Source organism: Lagenorhynchus albirostris, chromosome 5 (genome assembly GCF_949774975.1).
Source record: "Lagenorhynchus albirostris chromosome 5, mLagAlb1.1, whole genome shotgun sequence".
NCBI classification, from domain to species: Eukaryota; Metazoa; Chordata; class Mammalia; order Artiodactyla; family Delphinidae; genus Lagenorhynchus; species Lagenorhynchus albirostris.
The window spans coordinates 137,805,607-137,827,551 of NC_083099.1; the positions used below are offsets into that span (position 1 = coordinate 137,805,607).

The window sequence follows — 21,945 nt, forward strand, 5'->3', positions numbered from 1 at the left end:
CCATCTCATTTCATGTATGAGGAAACTGACTTATTTGTTACCATGCTGCATTTATGCGGGTGTTACAGCAAGCGAGAGGAAGTCTTAAATCCTAGTTCAGTGTATTTCTATGTAGCAAGCTTGAACTTTCCTGGTGTATTTCTCATTTTACCTGTTTTGTAAATGAATATGCTAAATTTGCCTGTTACAGAGGAATCTGAGATACGGAAAGCAGAGCTTCACAAAGGTGGTTATGAGCAGCTTGAGATCTACAATTATCCCATCTGGATGGTTCCAGTGCTTTTCCTTAACTGTCCCACAGATGACTCTGACCTGAGAGGAGGTGAATGAAAACCCCATCTTCTGACTGAAAATAGGAAGTGGCGTTCGTTGAATGCACATGTCACGTTACTGCTGGTTAGGCTGACTTTAACTGTTTCATGCGTTGTCAACTACCGCTAACCCTGTCTCAGGTGATTGTATTTGCTAAACCATAAATAAGGGTATGTGTCATCTGACAAATTCTAGTATGAGGGACAGCTGTCTGATAGCCTTGAGCTACACGATCACTGTCGTCCCTTCTCGTTGAAAGGCACGCTAGACTCTCAGATCTGGCTTACCGTCTAATTGAATGATGATAGTTCCTTAGCTTGCTTGAAAGAATTGTTTCTTGATTTTAACCAGTATAGTTTGTCAGTTTGAATGACTTACATCATTTTTGTAATACTTTCAGTATCTTTATTTATTTATGAAAGTTAAACTTACTGAAGGCCAGATGACTGCAGTGAACATGTGAATCCTTCAGTTAAACAAGTGTTTAGCATTTATACAAGCATTCTAGTCAGGACCCCAGTTATTTGCTCATTTTCTTTGGTATTAACCCGGATGCCTGATAGAGCAACCAGCACTGTCCTGTGTAGATCTTCTAGATTCTTGAAAATACTTTTATTCTCACAGTGGTAGTAGATTTTTTTCTTTTTTTCGAATCTTGGTCTCCTTTAGCCTGATTAGTTACCTGTTGAATAAATCATGTTATTCTCATACTGTGGCTAGAAAGAAATTTATGTAAATTAGGTCCTATATTTATAGGTGACACTGTTTTTGTACTGAGACAGCCAGAAAAGGCTGCTGCAGCAGCTGTTGTCTCCTTGCTGTTCCCTTGTGCTGAGAGCTGGATTTTGCTCGTTCAGAAGGCATCTTTTTTCTGTCCCTCTGCAGGGCTGTCCGGTGAAACAGCATCTAAAATTAAACTATCAGAAACAAGTTTGCTTTTTGTTTCCCAAAAGGACTGGAGTAGGGTGGGGTGGATGGGTTAGAGGCTATATAACTTTGAAACAGTTATGAGCCAGCAAGGATCATGCAGCTGCCATCATGAAGATAAACCTTTTTTTTTATCGTATTTCCCTCAAACTTAATTTGCCTCAAAAGCATGTTTGTGAACATTTTGTTCAAGTGGCCATTATTTTGGTTTCTGTGTTAAGTATGTTGCTTTCTTTAGCATGTAATTTTTCCAGTAAAATTTTAAGTTTTAGAAAAGTTTTGTTGAAGTCATTTACAATCAGTTGCCAGTTAATCACACCTAAAATTCAGCAGCTTGTATGCTTAATTTATTGTAACATAATAATCTTTTGTGTTGGCATTTCTAAATCTTCTCCTAATGGCAGATTCATATTTATAAATTTGTAAATGTCTGTGCTCTTTCTGTACTGCACAGTGAGTTGGTTAGGCAGCAGTTACTTACAGCATGTCTACTGCATGTTGAGCACTGTTCTAAGTCCTAGGGATTCAGTAGTGAACAAAGCTGGAGGAGGGCAGGGGGAGTGTCCGTTTCAGTAACATTATTGCACTGGGAGGTGGACTGGGAGGTGGACTCCATATCAGTCACTAAGTAGCTACCAGGCCAAGGAAGAAAATCACTGATCTTCATTTTCTTCAAGTGGTTGGAATTGATCTCTTGAAAGGTTTAATCTCGCTTCTAAAATTTCGCTACGGAAATTGTGTATGTTTACTTGTCTTTTGTTTCAGCCCCACCCCCCATTCCTAAAAATTAAGGGCTCAAAGGCTGCTTGGCACCTTGTTTCCTACTAAAGGGGGAAATTTTTTATTTAGATGGGCTTATTACTGATTAAACATTTTAATTTAATGGACAGTATAAGAAAAAAGGGATTTCTTTTTTTCCACTTGGAATTTTTTCATAGCTGCTGATAACCCATAAAATAACCAGGTAGTATTATCTGTTTCATTTATTTTTTTCTATTTAAACATATTTTATAATTTTAGAATATTGGGAGAAATATAAATTACCCATATTATATATTATATATACTATGTACAGTATAATAATTATAGAGTCTGGCAGCTGTATCTTGAGTGATTATTTTAATCCTTTTTGTGTTCCAGATGCTATTATTTATTTATTTATTTATTTATTTTTTTGCGGTACGCGGGCCTCTCACTGTTGCGGCCTCTCCTGTTGCGGAGCACGGGCTCCGGACGCGCAGGCTCAGCGGCCATGGCTCACGGGCCCAGCCGCTCCACGGCATGTGGGATCTTCCCGGACCGGGGCACGAACCCGTGTCCCCTGCATCGGCAGGCGGACTCTCAACCACTGCGCCACCAGGGAAGCCCCCAGATGCTATTATTAAAAATAAGTGCTTGACATTTTACTTCAGCTATAAGAATTTGGTTTGCCGTTAGTAACTGAAAGGGTAAAGGACCGTTTACTGTCTTACTTAGGGCTAAGTAAGATTTTCTGTGATCTAGTTGAGGATAATCTGTCCATCTGTCCATCCATCCATCCATCCATCCAGTCTTTCTCAGTGGTTGCTTGAGGGCTTACCACATGCATCCTTAAGTTATAGTGTCTTGTACTCTAGGCACGTGGGCTTCAGTAGTTGTGGCACGCGAGCTCTGTAGTTGTGGCTCGCGGGCTCTAGAGCACAGGCTCAGCAGTTGTGGCGTACCGGCTTAGTTGCTCCGCGGCATGTGGGATCTTCCCGGACCAGGGCTCGAACCCGTGTCGCCTGCATTGGCAGGTGGATTCTTAACCACTGCGCCACCAGGGAAGGCCTGTTTCTTTGTTTTTAAATTGACTGATTTTTTCCCCCCTTCCACAGTGTCTAGTCTCCTATTAGGTCCATTTAGTGAATTTTTCACTTCAATTATTTTTCATTTCTAGAATTTCTTTTTGGTTCCTATTTATATTTTCCATTTATCTGTTAAGATTTGCTGTTTGTTCTTTTATTTTGTCCGTAATTTCCTTTATATTTTAAAAGATTTGTAATCTATTTTTTGTCTGCTAATTTCACTATTTCTGTCATTTCTGGGTCTATTAATGAGGTATTTTCTTCCTGAATACAGATCTCCTTTTCCTTCTTCTTTGTGTGCCTAGTGATTTTTGACTGGATATGGGCGTTAAGAATGCTAGGCTGTTGAGCATCTGGGTTTTGTTGCCCTCCTTTTAAGAAGTGTTGAATTTTGTCCTGGTGGGCTGTTAGCTTACTTGTTGGTCATCTTGATCCTTTGAGGTTTGTTTCAGTCTCTGTTACAAGTGGAAGGCTGCCTTTTATAGGGCCAGTATAGCTTTCCTCCTAAAGTGTGGATTTTCTGGGGTCTCTGTTGAATGTCTGTGGTGTTTGTCACGATTTCTCCACCCTAAGTGATTAGAACACTTACTGTCTCTCAGTCCGGGGCAAGTTCTAGTAGTTGTTCAGCTTTCAGCTCCCTGCCTGTTGCTCTTTGTGTGGCCTCATGGACCTTCACCTGACGATTGTGCAGCTTAGTATTTGGCCACACAGTCAAGGGCATCCCCAGGTATAGATGAATGGAGCTCCTTCTCTGCATAACTCCCTTATTTCTACTGCCTGCCCCACAGATTCCAGCTAACTCAGTAGCCTTGAACTCTCATCTCTGTCTCCTCAGTTCAGTAAGACCACTGTGTTCTGTTTGGGCCCCCCTCCCTGCACTGTACTCTGGAAATTGTCTCCAGATAGAAAGCCAAGGTGGTTGTGGGGCTCACCAAGTTTGTTTCCCTTTTCTTGGTGATCACTAGGCACACAGAGAAGTTGTTCTGTGCGGCCTGTTGTCCAGTGTCTGAAAATAGTCATTTCATCTGTTTTGACTAGTTTCGTAGTGGTTTGTTGTGAGTGAGGTAGTTCGGTACCAGGTGCTCTAAAATGGTCAGAAGTGGAAGGTCTGATATTATAGGCTTTAAAGAGAAATATTTTTATCCCTATGCCATTGTTACTTTTAACAATTTAATGCACAGATTTACTTAACATCTCATATTGATAAACCGAGCATTTGTTTAGGTGTTATATGAGCAACTTCATCCTGTTTGTAGACAATTGAATATGCTGTTTTGGCTATTAGGTTAAAGTGTGTGTGTGTGTGTGTGTGTGTGTGTGTGTGTGTGTGTGTGTGTACATGTACACATGCATTCTGTGGTGATACATATTGGCCACTAACTAGAGGGTAATAAGAAATCAGTTCATTTGTTTTTAAAATTAGATAATTTATAGAATCATAACATAGTTTCACCTTAATGTATATTTATTTAACACCTGTGGAGGCAGGCACTGTCATGTGTTTGGGATATAAAAGTGAGTAAGAGAAATTGACTGTCAGCAATAGATGTAGCCTGTGCTGTGATTAGACTGTTCTTTACTTCTGGTTCATGAGCCCCCATTTTATTTATTTATTTATTTATATTTATATTTATTTTTATTTTTGGCTGTGTTGAGTCTTTGTTGCTGCGTGCAGGCTTTCTCTAGTTGCAGTGAGCGGGGGCTACTCTTCGTTGTGGTGCGCGGGCTTCTCACTGTGGTGGCTTCTCTTGTTACAGAGCACGGGCTCTAGGTGCACGGGCTTCAGTAGTTGCGGCACGCGGGCTCTAGAGCACAGGCTCAGTAGTTGTGGCGCACAGGCTTAGCCGCTCTGCGGCATGTGGGATCTTCCTGGACCAGGGCTCAAACCCATGTCCCCTGCATTGGCAGGCGGATTCTTAACCACTTTGCCATTTTAAAAATACTTCTTTCATCCTTACCCCCTTCAGCTTTCTCCCTCCCTTTTTGAACCATTTCTTCATGTTCTAAATATTCCTGATGGATTCAGTTCATTCTTTCACCGAACAGATATTTACTGAATGCAGGCCACGTCCCAGGCACTGTTCTTAGTACTAATGATATCTTACTCGTGGACTTCCATTCAGTTACCCTCTTAATCTGTATTTTTCTTGCCAGCCATCATTAAAAGTGCAACTGGCTACTCCTTTAACGTTTTTCTTCTCTTTTGCTATGGGTATATCTTGTTGCTAGGGACCTTGGAGGTTTCTTCCCACTTAAGCTTGGTTGCCTTTCTGTCATTTCTTAGGGGATTCTGTCTCAGAAACTTGGCCTCGTAAAAGTTTCTGCATTTGAATGTCTTAGTTTTAATTAACTTGAATTATTTTCATTTTTTTTGTTCTTTAACATTGTTCTGTCTCTTTAAAATCTAATGTGGATTAATACTGTCACAAGGATGGTCTCCTATCAGTATATTAATAAAAAAAAATTCAAGTTAGCTACAAGTGATGCTACATGTGGGTCTTATATCAGAGATAAATGATTGGTATTTTCACTCAGGGTCTTCTCCCAGGCTTTTCTGTTTGGTATTTCCTCTGTGTCTACTTCTGCCTCTGTCTTGCCGTCTCTCAGTCTCTGAGATCTGTTCATGGAATGTTTCTCTCTAGAATCAGTGCTAATCTCTACTAGTGTTATGGTCTCTAGTTGTTAAAGTTTAGAACATAGTGAGGAAACTGCTTCATTTTTAAAAATTTATTCATTTATTTATTATTTAGTTATTTTTGGCTGTGTTGGGTCTTCGTTTCTGCGCGAGGGCTTTCTCCAGTTGCAGCAAGCGGGGACCACTCTTCATTGCGGTGCGCGGGCCTCTCACTGTCGCAGCCTCTCTTGTTGCAGAGCGCAGGCTCCAGATGCACAGGCTCAGTAGTAGTGGCACAGGCTCAGTAGTAGTGGCTCACGGGCCCAGTTGCTCCGCGGCATGTGGGATCTTCCCAGACCAGTGCTCGAACCCGTGTCCCCTGCATTGGCAGGCAGATTCTCAACCACTGCGCCACCAAGGAAGCCCGCTGCTTCATTTTTAAATAAACTATTTACCAACATTTTTATGAACTTTTAAAATTTATGAAGATATGCTTATGGTTAAAAAGATTCATAGAGTTCAGAAGGATATAAAAAATGAAGACAGAACCTTACATGCATCCTTTTCTCCAGCTTGCCTTTTATACTATTTGGCAGCACTTTAAAATATTACCTTGGAGTTGAGCTCCAAGGCATGATTTTGAAGCAGAAGCTAACGCACCATTGTAAAGCAATTGTACTCCAGTAAAGATATTTAAAAAAAATACTTTTGAATTAAGTTTTGTAAGTTTATCATTAAATTAAAATATCTGCTATTGCAACATGTATTTATGATACATTCTTGGGCTAAAATATTATTTTTAATTTAGTTGAATAAGGGTTATATATAATATGGCAGATACAGGTTAAACCATATGAAATTGCTGTTTTGTAGGCCAAAGGAGGTCTAATGTCAGCAATTTCATATAGTTCAGCCTAATTCTTTATCATCGTCTCTGTTATAGGATGAACTGAGTCTATTTCCTCATTAACATTTAGATTTAAAAAGGAAGATGGGAGCTTCCCTGGTGGCGCAGTGGTTGAGAGTCTGCCTGCCGATGCAGGGGACATGGGTTCGTGCCCTGGTCTGGGAAGATCCCACATGCCGCGGAGCGGCTGGGCCCGTGAGCCATGGCCGCTGAGCCTGCGCGTCCGGAGCCTGTGCTCCGCAATGGGAGAGGCCACAACAGTGAGAGGCCCTCGTACCGCAAAAAAAAAAAGGAAGATGGAAACTTTAGAAAGAATAAAAACCATGGTGATTTGCTTAATTATAGAATCAAGTTGACAAGAAATTCCCATATTAGTTTGTCTTCTTGGAGTCTAATTATAGGAGAGGAATGAATGAGTGAATACCTTAAATACTTTCTGGCATTGTGGGAGGAAACTAAACTTGAGTCTCTTTCTGGATTTCACATGCAGCAGTTGAGCTAAGAAAGGAGACAGTGAGCATGTGGCAGACACCACCTATATACCAGGCCTTAGTGCTAGAAGCTTAATCTTTCTTTCACTTCGCTAAGTAACTGGTAATGTTACTAAGTAGTTACAATAGATTTTATAGTAAACAGATGGTATTGTAAATAGCTTTATAAAAAAAAATCCCACAGGGACTTCCCTGGTGGCGCAGTGGTTAAGAATCTGCCTGCCCACGCAGGGGACACAGGTTCGAGCCCTGGTCCTGGAAGATCCTACAGGCCACGGAGCAACTAAGCCCCTGCACCGCAACTACTGAACCTCTGTGTCTGGACTACTGAAGCCCACGCGCCTAGAGCCCGTTCTTCGCAACAAAAGAAGCCACCGCAATGAGAAGCCCCGTGCACCGCAACAAAGAGTAGCCCCCGCTCGCCACAACTAGAGAAAGCCCACGCTCAGCAACGAAGACCCAATGCAGCCAAAAAAAAATCCCACAAGTGAAAAACATAGTTGTTTCTTGTTGACCCACATTTAGATTACCTACAGCAAATTTTAAAGGAAAATCAGATTCTTTGTCACCTACCATACCACTCTTAGGACGGAAATGTGTTTTAGTCTTTAAAAAAACAACAACCTACAAACCCAAAAATGTGGGGGGAAAAGCCTTACGGTGTATTGTGTAGTCAGAATATAGCCTGTTTTTGGACTCTCTGCTACTTGCATTAGTTGGAAGATAGCTTTCTTAAGATGAGCAGTTAAATTTTTTTAGATGTTATTCAAAGCAGCATTGGCATCATTTGGTGGCTTGTTAGACTCTCAAGCCCTACTCTAGATCTACTGAGTCAGTCTGCAGTTTTAACAAGATTCAAAGGCAATTTGTAAGCACATTAAAGTTTGAGACTCACTGTTATAGATCGTGGGTGGCATTGTCACCCCCACAAACCAATGCCTTAGTTACCCCTCAGTGAGTGCTTGTTGAATTTAGTGCATGTAATTGACTAGATCTAGATTCAGAAAATGAAACAAGTATTTTAGGAGGATAGTTGTAACAGTAATAATCAAGCAGCAGCTATCCAGTTCATTGTATTTCTTTCATGGCTGTCTGGATATCAAAAAGTTATTGATCCGTCACCCAAAATGTATTCTTGAGTCTGATTCTACTCATGCTGGATGATTAGTCACTGTCTTGTGATTGTGTGTTTGTGGTGTGTGTGTGTGTGTACATACGCAAGTCAACAATAGTATACAAATTAAAGGAGTAATTAGATTTTGGTGAGTCAAGGATATATAATCCATATTGTAATGTATAAGATAACTTAAAAAAATAATCTGCGTGCAAGGAGGGCATATAAAGTTTAATCCAGCAGAAGGTAAGAAAGGAACATAAAACAGTTGGAATAAGTATAGAAAGGTTATTAGTGTTCATACATGAATTAAACCCAACTACATACTGTTTAACAAGAAACAAACCTAAAATATAAGGGAACAAAGGTTGAAAGTAAAAGGATGAACAAAAGACATACCATGCGAAGATTAAGAGGTGGGCTTGGTGTAGTCATGCTCATGTCAGACAAGGTGAAAAGCATTATTGGAAACAAACAGGGGCAGTTTTTAATGATAAAAGGCCTTATTCATCAGGAAGGTATAAAAACTTTCAATTTATGTAATGCAGTACATGACCTAAATGGGAGATTTTTAATATACCTCTCTGGCTAACCGATGGAATAAGATAAGTACAGAAATAGAAAATACAAGTAAAAGAGAAATACTTAATAAAATTAATAAACCTTTGATTAGACTGATCACAAAGAAGAAAAGAGAAGGACTTTTTAACCAATCTTGGGTGAAGGGGCTGTCACTACAGTTATGTCTACATTGATTGAAAAGCTTATAAGAGAGGGTATTATGAAGAAGTTGGTAACGATGCATTTGAAATTTAGACAAAGTAAACATAGTATTGGAAACATATAGCCTACCAAAACAGACACACCAGAAAATGTAAAATCTGAATAGTCATATTTAAGAAATTTAATTGAAAAACCTACCCACAAAGAAAGCTGCACGTCCAGGTGATGTCACCAGTGAATTTACTACAAAAGGATAATCATGACCAAATTGTATTCCAGGAATGCCGCAGTTGATTTAACATTCATAAACCAATCAGTGTATTTCACCACATTAACTAAATAAATAAGAAAACGCATGTCATTTCAGTGGAGTTCAGAAAAAGCATTTAATAAAATTCAGCATCAGTTCATGAGAAAAAGGTTTTAGCACACTGGGGCTAGAAGGGAACTTCGTTAACCTGGTAGTGGTTATCAGTTAAATACCTAGAGCAACCACAACACTGGAGAAATACAGAAAGCTTTCCTTCTGAGATTGGGTGTGAGACAGCAGAACCTGTACCTCCTCCTCTAATCACCGCTGTACTGAAGGTGGCAGCAAGTAGAATAAGGCAAAGTGAAGAATAAAGATTAGGAAGGGGGAAAAAGAAGACTGTTCAAGTGCCCAGTTGTGCTAGTAGCTACTTACTAGACAGTGCAGATAAATCCATCATTGCAGAACTTTCTGTTGGACAGCGCTGTTCCAGACAATGCAGTTTCAACCAAAATCCCAGCATGCGTTTATTTGTCTTGGTGAATTTGATGAGCTAATTCTAAAACATAGACACAAAGAGGGCTAAGAATAGCCAAAACATTCTTGTAGAAGAAAAAAATTCTTTACTACATATTACAACTTCTGAAGCTATCATAATTTAGACAATATTTGGTTCTTACACAAAGATATAAGAAATCTAGGTAAGTCTTTATCCAGCATAAGAGAATAAAGAATCCGAAAACAGATACAAGTATGTATGAGTATGTGATTTTTGATAAAGTTGACATTACAGGGCATTGGGGAAACTTTCCTTTTAATAATTGGTTCTGGGTTAACTGGATGTCCATTTTGGGGGGAAATGAAACTTGATTGCTATCGGAAACACAGAAATCAGATCCAAGAGCACTGCCCATCTTTAGATGTGAATGGTAAAACCCAACTTCTGGAAGATAACATAGAATTTCTTCATGACTTTGGTATAAAGGAAAGATTTCTTAAACAGACACCAAAAGTACTAATTTTAAACCAAAAGTTGGTAACATTAAGAGATTGTGTTCGTCAAAAAATACCATTAAGGGACTTCCCTGGTGGTGCAGTGGTTAAGAATCCACCTGCCAATGCAGAGGACATGGGTTTGAGCCCTGGTCAGGGAAGATCCCACATGCCACAGAGCAACTAAGCCCACAAGCCACAACTACTGAGCCCGTGAGCCACAACTGCTGAAGCCCGTGCTCTGCAACAAGAGGAGCCACCGCAATGAGAAGCCCGTGCACCGCAATGAAGAATAGCCCCCGCTTGCTGCAACTAGAGAAAGCCCGTGCACAGCAACAAAGACCCAACACAGCCAAAAAATAAATAAAATAAATTAGTTAATTTAAGAAATACCATTAAGAGAGTGACAGTGTAAACCATCTATAACCGATAAGGGGCTTATATCCAAAATATGTTAAAAAATCTAATTTTTTTTGGCTTTAGATATTTGTAAGAAAAAGACTCTCTTGATAGAAAAATTGAAAAACAATCTGAATGGGCATTTCACCTAAGTGGATACCCAAGTGGCTGATAAATGAAAAGATGCTCATAGTCACGAGGAAAATACACATTAAAATCACAGTGGAGTACACACCTACTGCAGTGGCTGAAATTAGAAATACTGATGGTTCCAAGTGTCAGTGAAGGAATGGAGCACAGGGAATTTTCATAAACTACTAGGGAAGAAATAGGTTGATTAAACAAAAAACTGGAAAAAAACCAACAGAACAGCATCTCTGTATATACCGAAAATCACTTGAGAATCTTTCTAGTGGCAGTATGCTTAATAGCTCTGAACTGGAAGTAATCCCATGTCAATCAAAAGTAGGGTGGATAAAGTAATGATAATGAACAAGCTACAGTTCATAAGCCTAACATTAAGCAAACAAATTCATTTATATAAAGTTAAAACTAATCTGTTTTTGGAGGTCAAGATACTAGTGACTTTTAGGGATGAGGGAGTTAGGTATTGATTGGGAGGCGTCATAGAGTAGTGGTGCGGGGTTTCTGGAATGATGGCAAGTTTTATTTTTCTTGTCCCACAGGTTCCATTGATGATAATTATTTAAGCTATATACTAATGACTTTTTTCTGTGTATTATAACAAATAAGTTTAAGCACAATATGTAATAATGACATTGATGATAGAAACAGAAGCTTGTATGTTTTAAAAAGTGCATGTTATGTACCAGGTTCTATTCTGCATGTCAACTTGTGGTATCTCGTTTAAACTTTATAACAATCCGAAAGGAACAGGGTTAGTGTAATAATACCTCGGCTATAGGTAGGGAAACTAGGACCCAGAATGGTTAAGTCGTTTGCCATTCAGAGCCTTAGTCTTTTTACTATTTATTTATAAGAGTTATTTATAGATCAAGGACCCCAATTCTTTTCATATACATTTATATTCCTTCCCAGTCTTTTGTGTTTTTAACATGCAGATTTCACACACACACACACACACACACACACACAGAGTTATTTGACAGTTAGGTTTCCAATTTTTTGCTGTTGTAAACAATACCAAAATAAACATTCTTCCCTTACTATTTTTGTGCACATCATCTATTATTTCCTTAGGATAAATTTTTTTTTTCACCGAACAAAGTCGCTCTATGGAATTGGATTAACTGAATGTATTTTTAAATTATGAATAATGAAATGTTTAGAGAAGTTATCCCATCTGTCATCGCAGGAACATTGTACTTATCCAGCAGATATTTATGAATCATATACTCTGGGTCAGTAAGGACTGCACGCTGTAATGGAGGGAGATAGAAGCTAAGGTCTAAAAACAACACTAAGTAGGGGGTGAAGACTTGAGATTTGCGCCTTAGAAAGGTCACTCTAGCCATCTTATTGAAGAAATGCGGAGTTGCACATGGGCAAAGTAAAGAGAGAGAGATCTATTAGGAATCTATTTTAGTCATCTAAGTGAGGCATGGGGTAATGGAAATGAAAAGAGGAGACTGAGCGTTCTATGGGAAGTAGAATCAGTGAGATTGGGCTTCCATTTGCACAACGCCGTCTGTGGAGGAAACGAACTCGAACGTGACTCTCAGAGCTTTGATTCTGGTTGACTGGGTAGAAGACAGTGGCGTAGTGGCGTTTGCTGTGTAGGATATAGAAGTGGAACTTATATTTTTTGGGGGGAATTGAGCTTTGTTCTCTTTAGTTTGCAGAATCTGTGCAACATTCAGGTAGAGACTGTATGCTCCAGAAGAAGGGTACTCGCCCCATCTTCCTTCCCATCTACTGTACCGTGCATTACAGTACAGTAATTGCAGTTGATATTAAGCCATCTACTAATTGCCGGAGCCGTTCTGAGTACTTTACATGTATTAAAGCACTTAACCTTCACCACAGCTGTTTGAGGTAGATATTATTATCATTATCAGGAAATTAGGTGTGCAAGGCCACACAGCTGGTAAGCGTGAAGCTGAAATTTCAAACTACAGCAGCCTGGCTAAGAATCTGTGGTCTTCACTTTGGGGCCAGCGCCGTTGTGTGTTTCAAAACAAGCTGACTTTAGAAAAATTACTCTGGTGCTGAACAGTGTAGTGTGTTGTGTGGTGAGAGTTTGCTGGTTTACTCAGGAAGACAGGCACATGTATGCTGGGCCAGTGTTGGTTGACCAGGGTTTTGTGCTTTGTTTTCTGGCTTTAGTCTGTGATTGCAAATTTGCAGATTTGGTTGAATATAAGAAGAAAAGTCTTTTTCTTTTCCTAAAGAAAAATTAACTTTTATTAGCTAGCTACCAAATACTTTTAGGACCAAAATGTTAATTTTCCATTTCTACTATGAAAATTATGACCATGGTCCCAGCCTACCTGTGGGATAATAATTGATTGTTCGTTTTTGTGGCAAGCTTGCCTGGTCTAGGCTCTCTTAGGACTGTGTCAGAAGAGTCCAGAGGAATACAGCAGCCTGTGAATTTGTTTCCATGTATTGTGCGCTCAACTTTTAATTACCTGTGTCAGTGGTGAGCACCATTAGGACACATTTTTCACCTGGTTTGGGGGATGCTAGGGCTGTTGATTGCCATACACCTGACAAAGCGGCATCTCAGCAGTTTTCCTTTGAATTGATTTTTGAAGAGCTGATCCATTGGACAGGCCCTTTGCAGGAATTCAGAGATTACTTTTGCAACTTGTGGTTCTCAATTGATGCAAATCTCATGTAAAAATAAGTATGAAAGGTTGTTTCCATTGCTTTACAAAAAGATTTACTTAACGATTTTCTCTTAAAACAGACTTGTAGATATTCATTTTAATCACTATTATATTTTATACCGTTTATTGTACAACAGTTGTGTTGAGTGTCATACCCTTGTTTGCAGTTTTAAAGGTTTTTAATATTATTGAACATCCTAAAGTCCTTATTTAAAGAACTATCAGATAAGTCAAAAGATACAAACATCGGGATATGAATGCATCCTTTAAACCTCACTTATTATCTTCTCGTAGGAGGAGAGACTTCAGCATGCAAACCTTCATCTGTTCGGCTTGCACCGTCATTTTCATTCCATGCTGCTGGCCTTCAGATGGCTGGACAGATGCCCCATTCACATCAGTACAGTGACCGTCGCCAGCCAAACATAAGTGACCAACAGGTTTCTGCCTTATCTTATTCTGACCAGATTCAGCAGCCTCTAACTAACCAGGTAAGTTTATGACGTATCAGAAATGATTTGTTGGGATGGTAATTTATTCATTAAAATGGTAAAATAGTAAATAGGCAGAATGCCTTAATGGTTTTCAGTTTACATGTCACATGGGATTCTGGGTTGACAGAATATGATATTAAGGAGTTTGTGTTTAAAAGTTTGTTGGTTTTTTTGGTTGGTTTTTTCTATGTATTTCACTTTAATTAGAAAAACACTTATAAAGATAACCACATTCTCTCATTCTGCGATGGGGGAAAAGTTACTTCTAAAGAATATTAGTTAAAATAAAAAAACTTAAACCTTATTTTTATGGGAAGGCGGTTAAGTAGAAAAATGTAAGTTATAGGAAAACAAGTCGGATTCCATTATAGGAAACTTAAAGAGGTGATTTTACACTGTCATAAACTACTTTAGTACACATTTATAAAAATAAATATGAAACTCCTTAAAATTAAAAAGAAAAATTATAAATTAATCATGCTGCTCATTCTAATATTCAGACTAGAGATTCAGCAATTTTCCATAAGACGGATAGTGTAAAGTGAATAAATGCTGAAATCTCTTGATATACATACACATATGCATGTGTGTATGAATCTTCCTGAATTAACTGCGTCCACCATGTTGATTTTTGATTTCGGGAGTTTTTTTTTTTTTTTACTAGCTATAGTTGTGGTAAAGTTTCTTTCTCCACTGAGACTGTGTGTGATGAGTGCAGAAAATGGCTGTTTTTCCATGTACTCAGGAATTTGGTTTGTCACTGTTTAGGTCTTTCGATATGAACAAAACCAGAAAATTTCGAAGTATTTCTTATACTGGATTATTTGAAGGAAATGTGTTTTCTCTAATTCAATAATACCTGGTTTTAATGAGCTATTGGCTACAGTTAAGTAACATCATTATTTGAGGACACCCTTGTATGTATTATAATAAGATCTTGTGAATAGTTGAACTGACTTTACATTTATAAAATTATATAACGTGAATAACATTCACAGTTAAATAGTAAGATAAATTATGACAGGACGTAAGAATTTGTTTTATGCAGTAAATGGAGAAGTTGTATGTTTGAGAATTGGAGCAGTTGGTCAGAATTGGAAAGTGTTCAATTGTGTACCAGAAGAAAATTCTCTGGACGTCCAAAAAGTAGTAATAGCACAGTCTTTGCACTGTACTTTCAAGAAACAAAGTATGTTTGGATTCATTTTCCCGCTTGTTCAAAAGTAGCCTATCAGGTAGGGTGTCTGTTTTTAGTCTGTTTTTACAGCTGAAGGGATTGAGCTCCCATTTGTGACTTCTTCAAGTATGTAGGCAGTAGACTCTGGGGCCCAGCCCAGGCTTCTTTCTTCTTAGATACAGTGCTTTTTCAGTTCTAACACCTGGCATCTAAGGAGGGCTAGGAAAAAAATCCAGTCCTTTCAAGTTATTTTATGTTTGTATTATTGTAGTAGGTAATTTAGTTAACAAAGTACCTATTTTTAGATACAGCTAACATCTTATTTGAGGGTTATTTTCAAATAAGAGATAAGTTACTTAGTATTTCCATTGTAAGCTGTAAAATATTTTAAAAGATTCATATGATGTAAAAAGACTGTCTTTTAAGTAATAGTATTCAGCCAGATACTTCTGCCAAACTCCAGAAATTTTGGAACCTTAATAAGGCAGTCAGATTAAAAGCTTACTTATAACTGAAGTGTAAAGCACTGAAACTGTGCACTGATGTGGCGTGGTCTGCTGGTCATAAGACATGGGCTCCAGGTCTTGACTCATGATCTGGTTGTGTGACTTGAGTCAGGTCACATGGACTCTTCTCTCTGTTCCTTGAATGTAAGATTGAGACCTTAGACTAGACCCTCCAGAAGAGTACTCTCTAGCTCTAAACTTCTGTAATTTCATTATTCAGTTTCCATAATCATCCTATCCAGTGCCTTTTAAGTAAGGTTTATTGTACAAGTAAATTGAAAGAACATAACGTTTTATTTCTGGTAGTTAATCTTTCTTGTGTGAGTGTGTTTCATGTGAATTTAAATACAGTTTTGTTCAAAAGATAAATGAAGTAAAAGTAAAAGTAGAAAAGTATGATTGATGTTCAGAATGCTGAGTCTCTCTGGGCTGTTAACAGTTTTCACAGTACCTTTCATGGTCCTTAAGCTATGTACTCTGGATATGTGTTACATATGCTATTCAACTTTATTAATAGCTCTCAAAATAGCAAGAATGGCAGGACATGGTGTTTCTCATTCTCCACTGTATATATGAAAATATGAGGTAAACATAAATAAAATGGGTGGAATAGGTATTATTAAACTAGAAAACAATTTTTAAATAAAGTCCTGGTACTTAACACTGTGGAATCTTTTCAAGAAAAAAAGATTGTTTTAGCTCTTGTAGCTTCTCTAAGCAGGAGGTGTCAACTACTGCCTTTTTTTTTTTTTTTTTTTGGCTTTGTGATCTGTGTCATCATCACACAGAAAGGTCAAGAGATAGGAGCGTTGGGGATGTGACATTTTTTGGCTCCTGGAGCCTTAAGGCTGAGGTGGCAGGAGAATAGCTCAACAACTTTGCCTTTTCAGCGAGGGCGTTGGGGGCGGTGTGGAGGCCGTGGTGGGACTGGGCTACCTGCAGTGGCTCAGGGAGCCCCTGGGTCCTCTGAACGCTGTGGGACTTCTGCCCAGCTGCGGAAGGGAAGGAGGGAGCTTGCTATGTTACATTCTCCTGACTGTGTGACCATAAGAAGTTGGAAGTGGACAAAGTGTCAAATGCTTAGGGCTGGCTTGAGTCTTAGTATATAGATTTGTCACTGAGTGTGTATTTGGACAAGTTAATTTTCTAATTCTGGATTGGTGCTTATGGCACCACAGTAATGAGAAACAGAAAGTTTGGTTGCCTAACAGGAAATCACAATGAAAGTTTGTGAAGGAAGAGTCGTTTAGTTTGTCGAAATTAATTTGTTCTTTCCATATATTTTGAGTGCCTAGCCTGCACAAGGCACTGTTTGAAGCACTGAAATACAGCCTGATCTAAAGGCCAGTTTTTTGTGGGTGGAATTCATCTGGTTTATATATACAGATGCCCCTGAAATAGTAACTTCTGTTGCCAGAAGAATATAAGAAAAGTAATGTATTTAGAATTAGCCAATTGATTTGGCCTTTTAGGTAGCTTGGCTAATTGTGGAAGAGGTTAGCAATATTGTGTGACATGCCAAGGCCATAGCACACACTCATATATTGAGTGCAGGAAAGATTGTTAGGCAAAATTACATTCATATCCAATTTCATGCATGTCCTATGTACATTAAATATTTTTTTTTTGATTGTGGGATTTTGGTGTTTTAAGCGAGCATAATTACTCATGGAAAGATGTAGGCACTAGTCACATTTTTTCCAATGTTTGAAATACCAGTGGAATTGTAAGTGGGCAAGTTAAAAAAGCATATTTACAGTTTTGAACATAATTAATTGTAATAAATGCATATGTTTATTTTATTGGTGTTTATTATGCATGACTCAATTATTTTGTCCAACAAATAGACTAAAAATGATTCAACAAGAGGATAGACAAGAGACCTAAAATTAACAGGGAGCTCCTGGCCCAGTGCTGTGTTCAGATCATAGGCTTAGGTGGGAGACTGCCTCACTTCTCATCTCTGTTACTTACTGGCTCTAAGACCTTGGTCAAGTAACTTTACATCAGAGACTCAGATTTCTCATTTGTAAAATAGTGACAGGAACTTACGTTACTTATTCTCATGAGATTGTTGAGAGGATTACATGAGAGAGTAAAAATCTACATACTCAAAGCATAGTGTATAGCAAATATTTGCTGCTATAATTATTATTTTATTAACTACTTAAGTAATTCAGTTGTTTCTAGCAGTAGTTATACCTTCTATCAACTCTTGTGGCAAAGGTAAACAAGTATTTCACTGGTTCAGATTTCGTGAAACCTCACAGTGAGGCTACACTCCAATAGTCCAAGAATGGTCTTGCCAAGTACGTTACCTGCTTGAAAACGGTCAGGGTCTTAAAAAATAAAAAAAGGAAATACATTAAGAGAAACCTCTTTCATTACCTTAAATGCTTATAGCATTCATTCACATAAAAGTATTTGACATGCTTATTACTGATATTGTCTATTCATTAAATTAAGTGTCCAAGGACAGGTATAAGAACCAAATATTCTGTGAACCTAACTGTACCTGTTCATATTTAGAAAAATAAAACTATATATATTTAATAAATTAATTCAGGTGATATTATTAAGTCTTACTATATTTTCAGACAAATAGTTACAATCATTGAAGGTTTTTTTTCCCTTAAACCTTATTTGGAACTTTAAGAAGGAGAGAGGATCATGGGAAGAGGTAATAATTATTAACTTAATTCAGTAGTTCAGTGAATTTGCCATCCGGATAACAACTTTTTAGAGTTTGAGTATAGATTCAGAAGAAACTAATGTTAATACCAGTTTAAGAGAAAGTGCAGGGTCGGAACAGTTCTCGGAGCTGAGTTGCTATTCCCAGGTTATAATCCTCAAATTTGGCTCAAATTTCCACTTCTTTCATAGAATAAAGAGAGGGAGAGAGAGTACAGCTAGGTAACTGTAACTAGGTAACACCATCTTTTCATACCACAGGGATGGGGATTCTTTTCTGTTCTGTCCTTACAACCCTTCTGTCTTCTTTTTTTGTTACTGTGGGTTAACTTGGTTAATTTTCCCAAGACTCCAGACATTTCTGTGAGGCCTTAGTATGATGTCTTTTCTGTCTCTCTGCCCCTCAGATTGACTGACCACAGTGCCTTTGGAAGGGGCTGCATCAGGGGCTTCTGGCTCAGTTGTTTTGCTGGTGTAAATGTCTGCAGGAGAGCTAGACAGGAGCCCAAGGATGACTAGTGTAGTGACTGAAGGTACCTTGATGTCATTAATTGGTTTTGAGGATCTGTTGCTTGCAAGAAGCCCCTCTGGGAACTCCTTTGCTGAGGCTTGAGGAGTGGGGCGAGAGCAGCCATCCAGGATCATTAGTGTGCTAGTTGCAGCATTCCTGGGCGTATTTATGTTTGGAGGACGTTTGTGTTTCCTGCTTTATCCCCCGTCTAGCAGGAAGCTCACAGTTGAACCCTGACTGCTTCTTGGACGATGAAGAAGACATGCGTTAGTTTTGGGGTGGGAGTATGGTTGAAATGAGTTTTTTAAAAGAAAGTTTCATTAGCTTTAAGGTGTTCTCTGGAACTTATTTGTGGTCAGCTCCTAGTGTAATCATAGGTAGGGATATTGGTATTATGGCTTCACTTGTTTATTCAACAAATACTTATTAAGTACCTACTGTGTTTCAGGCACTATGCCTGCTATGTTTTAGACAAAGGGAATACAACATTGAAGAAAAGAATCCCTGCCCCATTTGGAGTTTTCCTTGTAGTGGAAGGAGAAGGAGAAAAAACTAGAACCAGTAAATGAGTAAATGTATACCAGTACGTCAGGTGCTGAAAAGTGCTGCTGGCTGGGGGCACAGGGAATGTGGAGGGTGAGGTCGGATGTGTTAAGGTAGAGGGCATGTTTTACTCAGTCATGTTAAAGAAGTGAGTGAAGATTTCAGCCTCGCTTACAGGTGCTGGTCAGAGGGCAGGGTCTGGGGTTGTTAGGAGCTGCAGTTCTGCAGCACCAAGCTCCATCTCTGCTCCACGAACAGCTTGCTTCGTGGTGCCAACTGGGTCTTAGACTCCCGTGTTAGGAAGCTGAAAGGTGGGTTAGTCTTCATCTGCCTGTTGTGAACCAGGTCAGGCTTTAGGAATAATTTAGAAGAAATTTTTCCTTAGGCTAATTGTATGGTGGAGAAGCCCTCTTGGGCAGCATCATGCATGTCTCCTGGACCAGGGGTATATCTGTATTCCTCTTGTTGAATTTGGGGAACAAAATTGAAGCCTTGGTAACTGGGCATATTATCTTCTAATTCCGTTTATTTGTTCCAGTGGTTGTCTTCAGTGGATTCCGGATGAAAGAGATATGACCAAGAGAGCATGTATACTATTCTAACGTAGATGTCTTTTTTTTTTTTTCTTTTTTAAATACGTATACACAGGGTACAGAAGAGGGAATTCATACCAGTACGGTATAGTTAAAGTGCTAGTCTTTTCTGTCTATTTAAGGTGATGCCTGATATTGTCATGTTACAGAGGCGGATGCCCCAAACCTTCCGTGATCCAGCTACTGCTCCCCTGAGAAAACTTTCTGTTGACTTGATCAAAACATATAAGCATATTAATGAGGTAAGACTATTGATTTGTTATAACAGCATCTATTTTGCAATAGAGCAAGGGAAAAAAGTTATTTTGTAGCATATTTAAGCATACTAAAATCATTTTTAACTCCCAAGGATTGTCATATTGATGATTATCATGAAGACTGGTAAGTTAGTGATTTATAGATAATAAAATTATAATTGTGTAAAACAAATAAGATATATTAACAAGGACTGCAAAAAGTTAAGATAATTGTGGATAACTTCCCTTCTTTTTAAAGTTATATTTAATATATGCTGAGTTGTCATTTTTATAATAGTCTCGTCTCCAAAACTTCAGGGGAAAGGAAGGTACTAATGATAATATAAAAGTATGAAAATGTTACGGAATTTTGCTTAAATTTTTACATATCTGTTTCTACTTTTACCATGGATGTCAGGAAGCTCTGAGATGTATTTAATGCCCAGTTAACAGGCATTTGCTCTAGTCTGTCTGATCTATCTATATTTATGTAGTTTAAAGTTTTCTTTTTAAATTAATGTGTGTTCTTTTATCTGTATCTTTTTCATTGTAAGATATCTGAAAGCCTTTTTGGTGGAAGTAAGTAGGATAAAAAACATGGACAGCCCTTTGAATTACTCACCTTTCAACTTGACTCTTGGCTTTCAAAACTTATTTTTCTGGTGTTTCAGACCTTTGGCTTGGTTGTTACTTGCTTCTAATCCCAACTCTAGCTCTGTAATGAATTATTAAATGAGCTTTTTTGGAGAAGGGTGGACACCCTATGCTTTCTTTCCTCTTCCAATGGGGCCTTACATCCTTTCACGTTAAAGACTTATCTTCTACCAGCTTTAGAGCCATTTAACTAAAAAGATGTTCTTATGTGTGTATAAATTTTATAGCAGTTTGATGCTGTTTTAATGCCAGTATTATATTATTGTGGCAATGTGGCAGGATAAAATCGAAGTGAACTCAATGAGGAGCATTTCTAAGTTGGATTTTGTATACAATTTATATGTTATAAAAGATGTTCCAAACTAGCTTTTGGTCATCTGAAAATATCTGATAAATTGTTGTTAACAATTGATTAATGTCAGTTTGCTAATATCTGATAAATTGTTAAACTGTTAACAGTAGCTTTGTTAAAGCTTGTTTTTAACTGTTTTGCCACCTCGTAAACTAGTTTTTCTGATGTTGCTCTGTGCAATGTAATTTATAATTTCCTGAAAGTTAGTTACCAGTTACCTGGACTGTTGCCTAGTCCACCTATTATTTTTTACTAGTCTTAGAAACTACTTTATAAGAAAAATAGATACAAGGAAAATAACTGAATCTGTGACCAACCATAAGGTTTACGGCCTTTAGTGGGGGGGAGGGGCATGGCTGTTTTTCATTAATATGTTATTACAGGCTTAAGAACTAGGCATGTCTCAGAGGCCCTTTTTATATTAGCAAAACATCAGTTCATATATTATACATTTAAACTTTCATTTTTAAAATCTTTTGCTCTAGGATCAAATATAAAATTGGGATTGACTAGAAAGGGGCATGAGGGAACTCGAATATAAGGAGGATGAAAATGTTCTTTATTTTGTTTAGCATATGTTGATTACATCAGCGTATACATTTTCCCCAAAGTCCTTCATATTATACACTCTTTTTTTTTTGAATTTTATTTATTTTTTTATACAGCAGGTTCTTTTTATTCATCCATTTTATACACATCAGTGTATACATTGTCAGTCCCAATAGCCCAATTCATCCCACCACCCCCACCCCCACCCCCCGCCGCTTTCCCCCCTTGGTGTCCATACGTTTGTTCTCTACATCTGTGTCTGTTTCTGCC

General features: G+C 38.3%; 1 protein-coding gene across 9 annotated transcripts in view; it reads left to right on the top strand.

Annotated features, from left to right (window-relative positions):
* Positions 1-21,945, top strand: part of DYRK1A (dual specificity tyrosine phosphorylation regulated kinase 1A) — a 141,959-nt gene that overhangs the window by 89,483 nt on the left and 30,531 nt on the right. For 7 of the 9 annotated variants that reach the window (XM_060150933.1, XM_060150925.1, XM_060150931.1 and 4 more), the window contains 2 exons: positions 13,664-13,860; positions 20,007-20,126. In XM_060150933.1, coding sequence (XP_060006916.1) covers positions 13,741-13,860; positions 20,007-20,126 — 240 coding nt within the window. In that variant the 5' untranslated portion in view covers positions 13,664-13,740. Of the gene's footprint in view, positions 1-190; positions 323-13,663; positions 13,861-20,006; positions 20,127-21,945 lie in introns of those variants that run through there. The other 2 variants (XM_060150934.1, XM_060150929.1) reach the window with 2 other exon arrangements.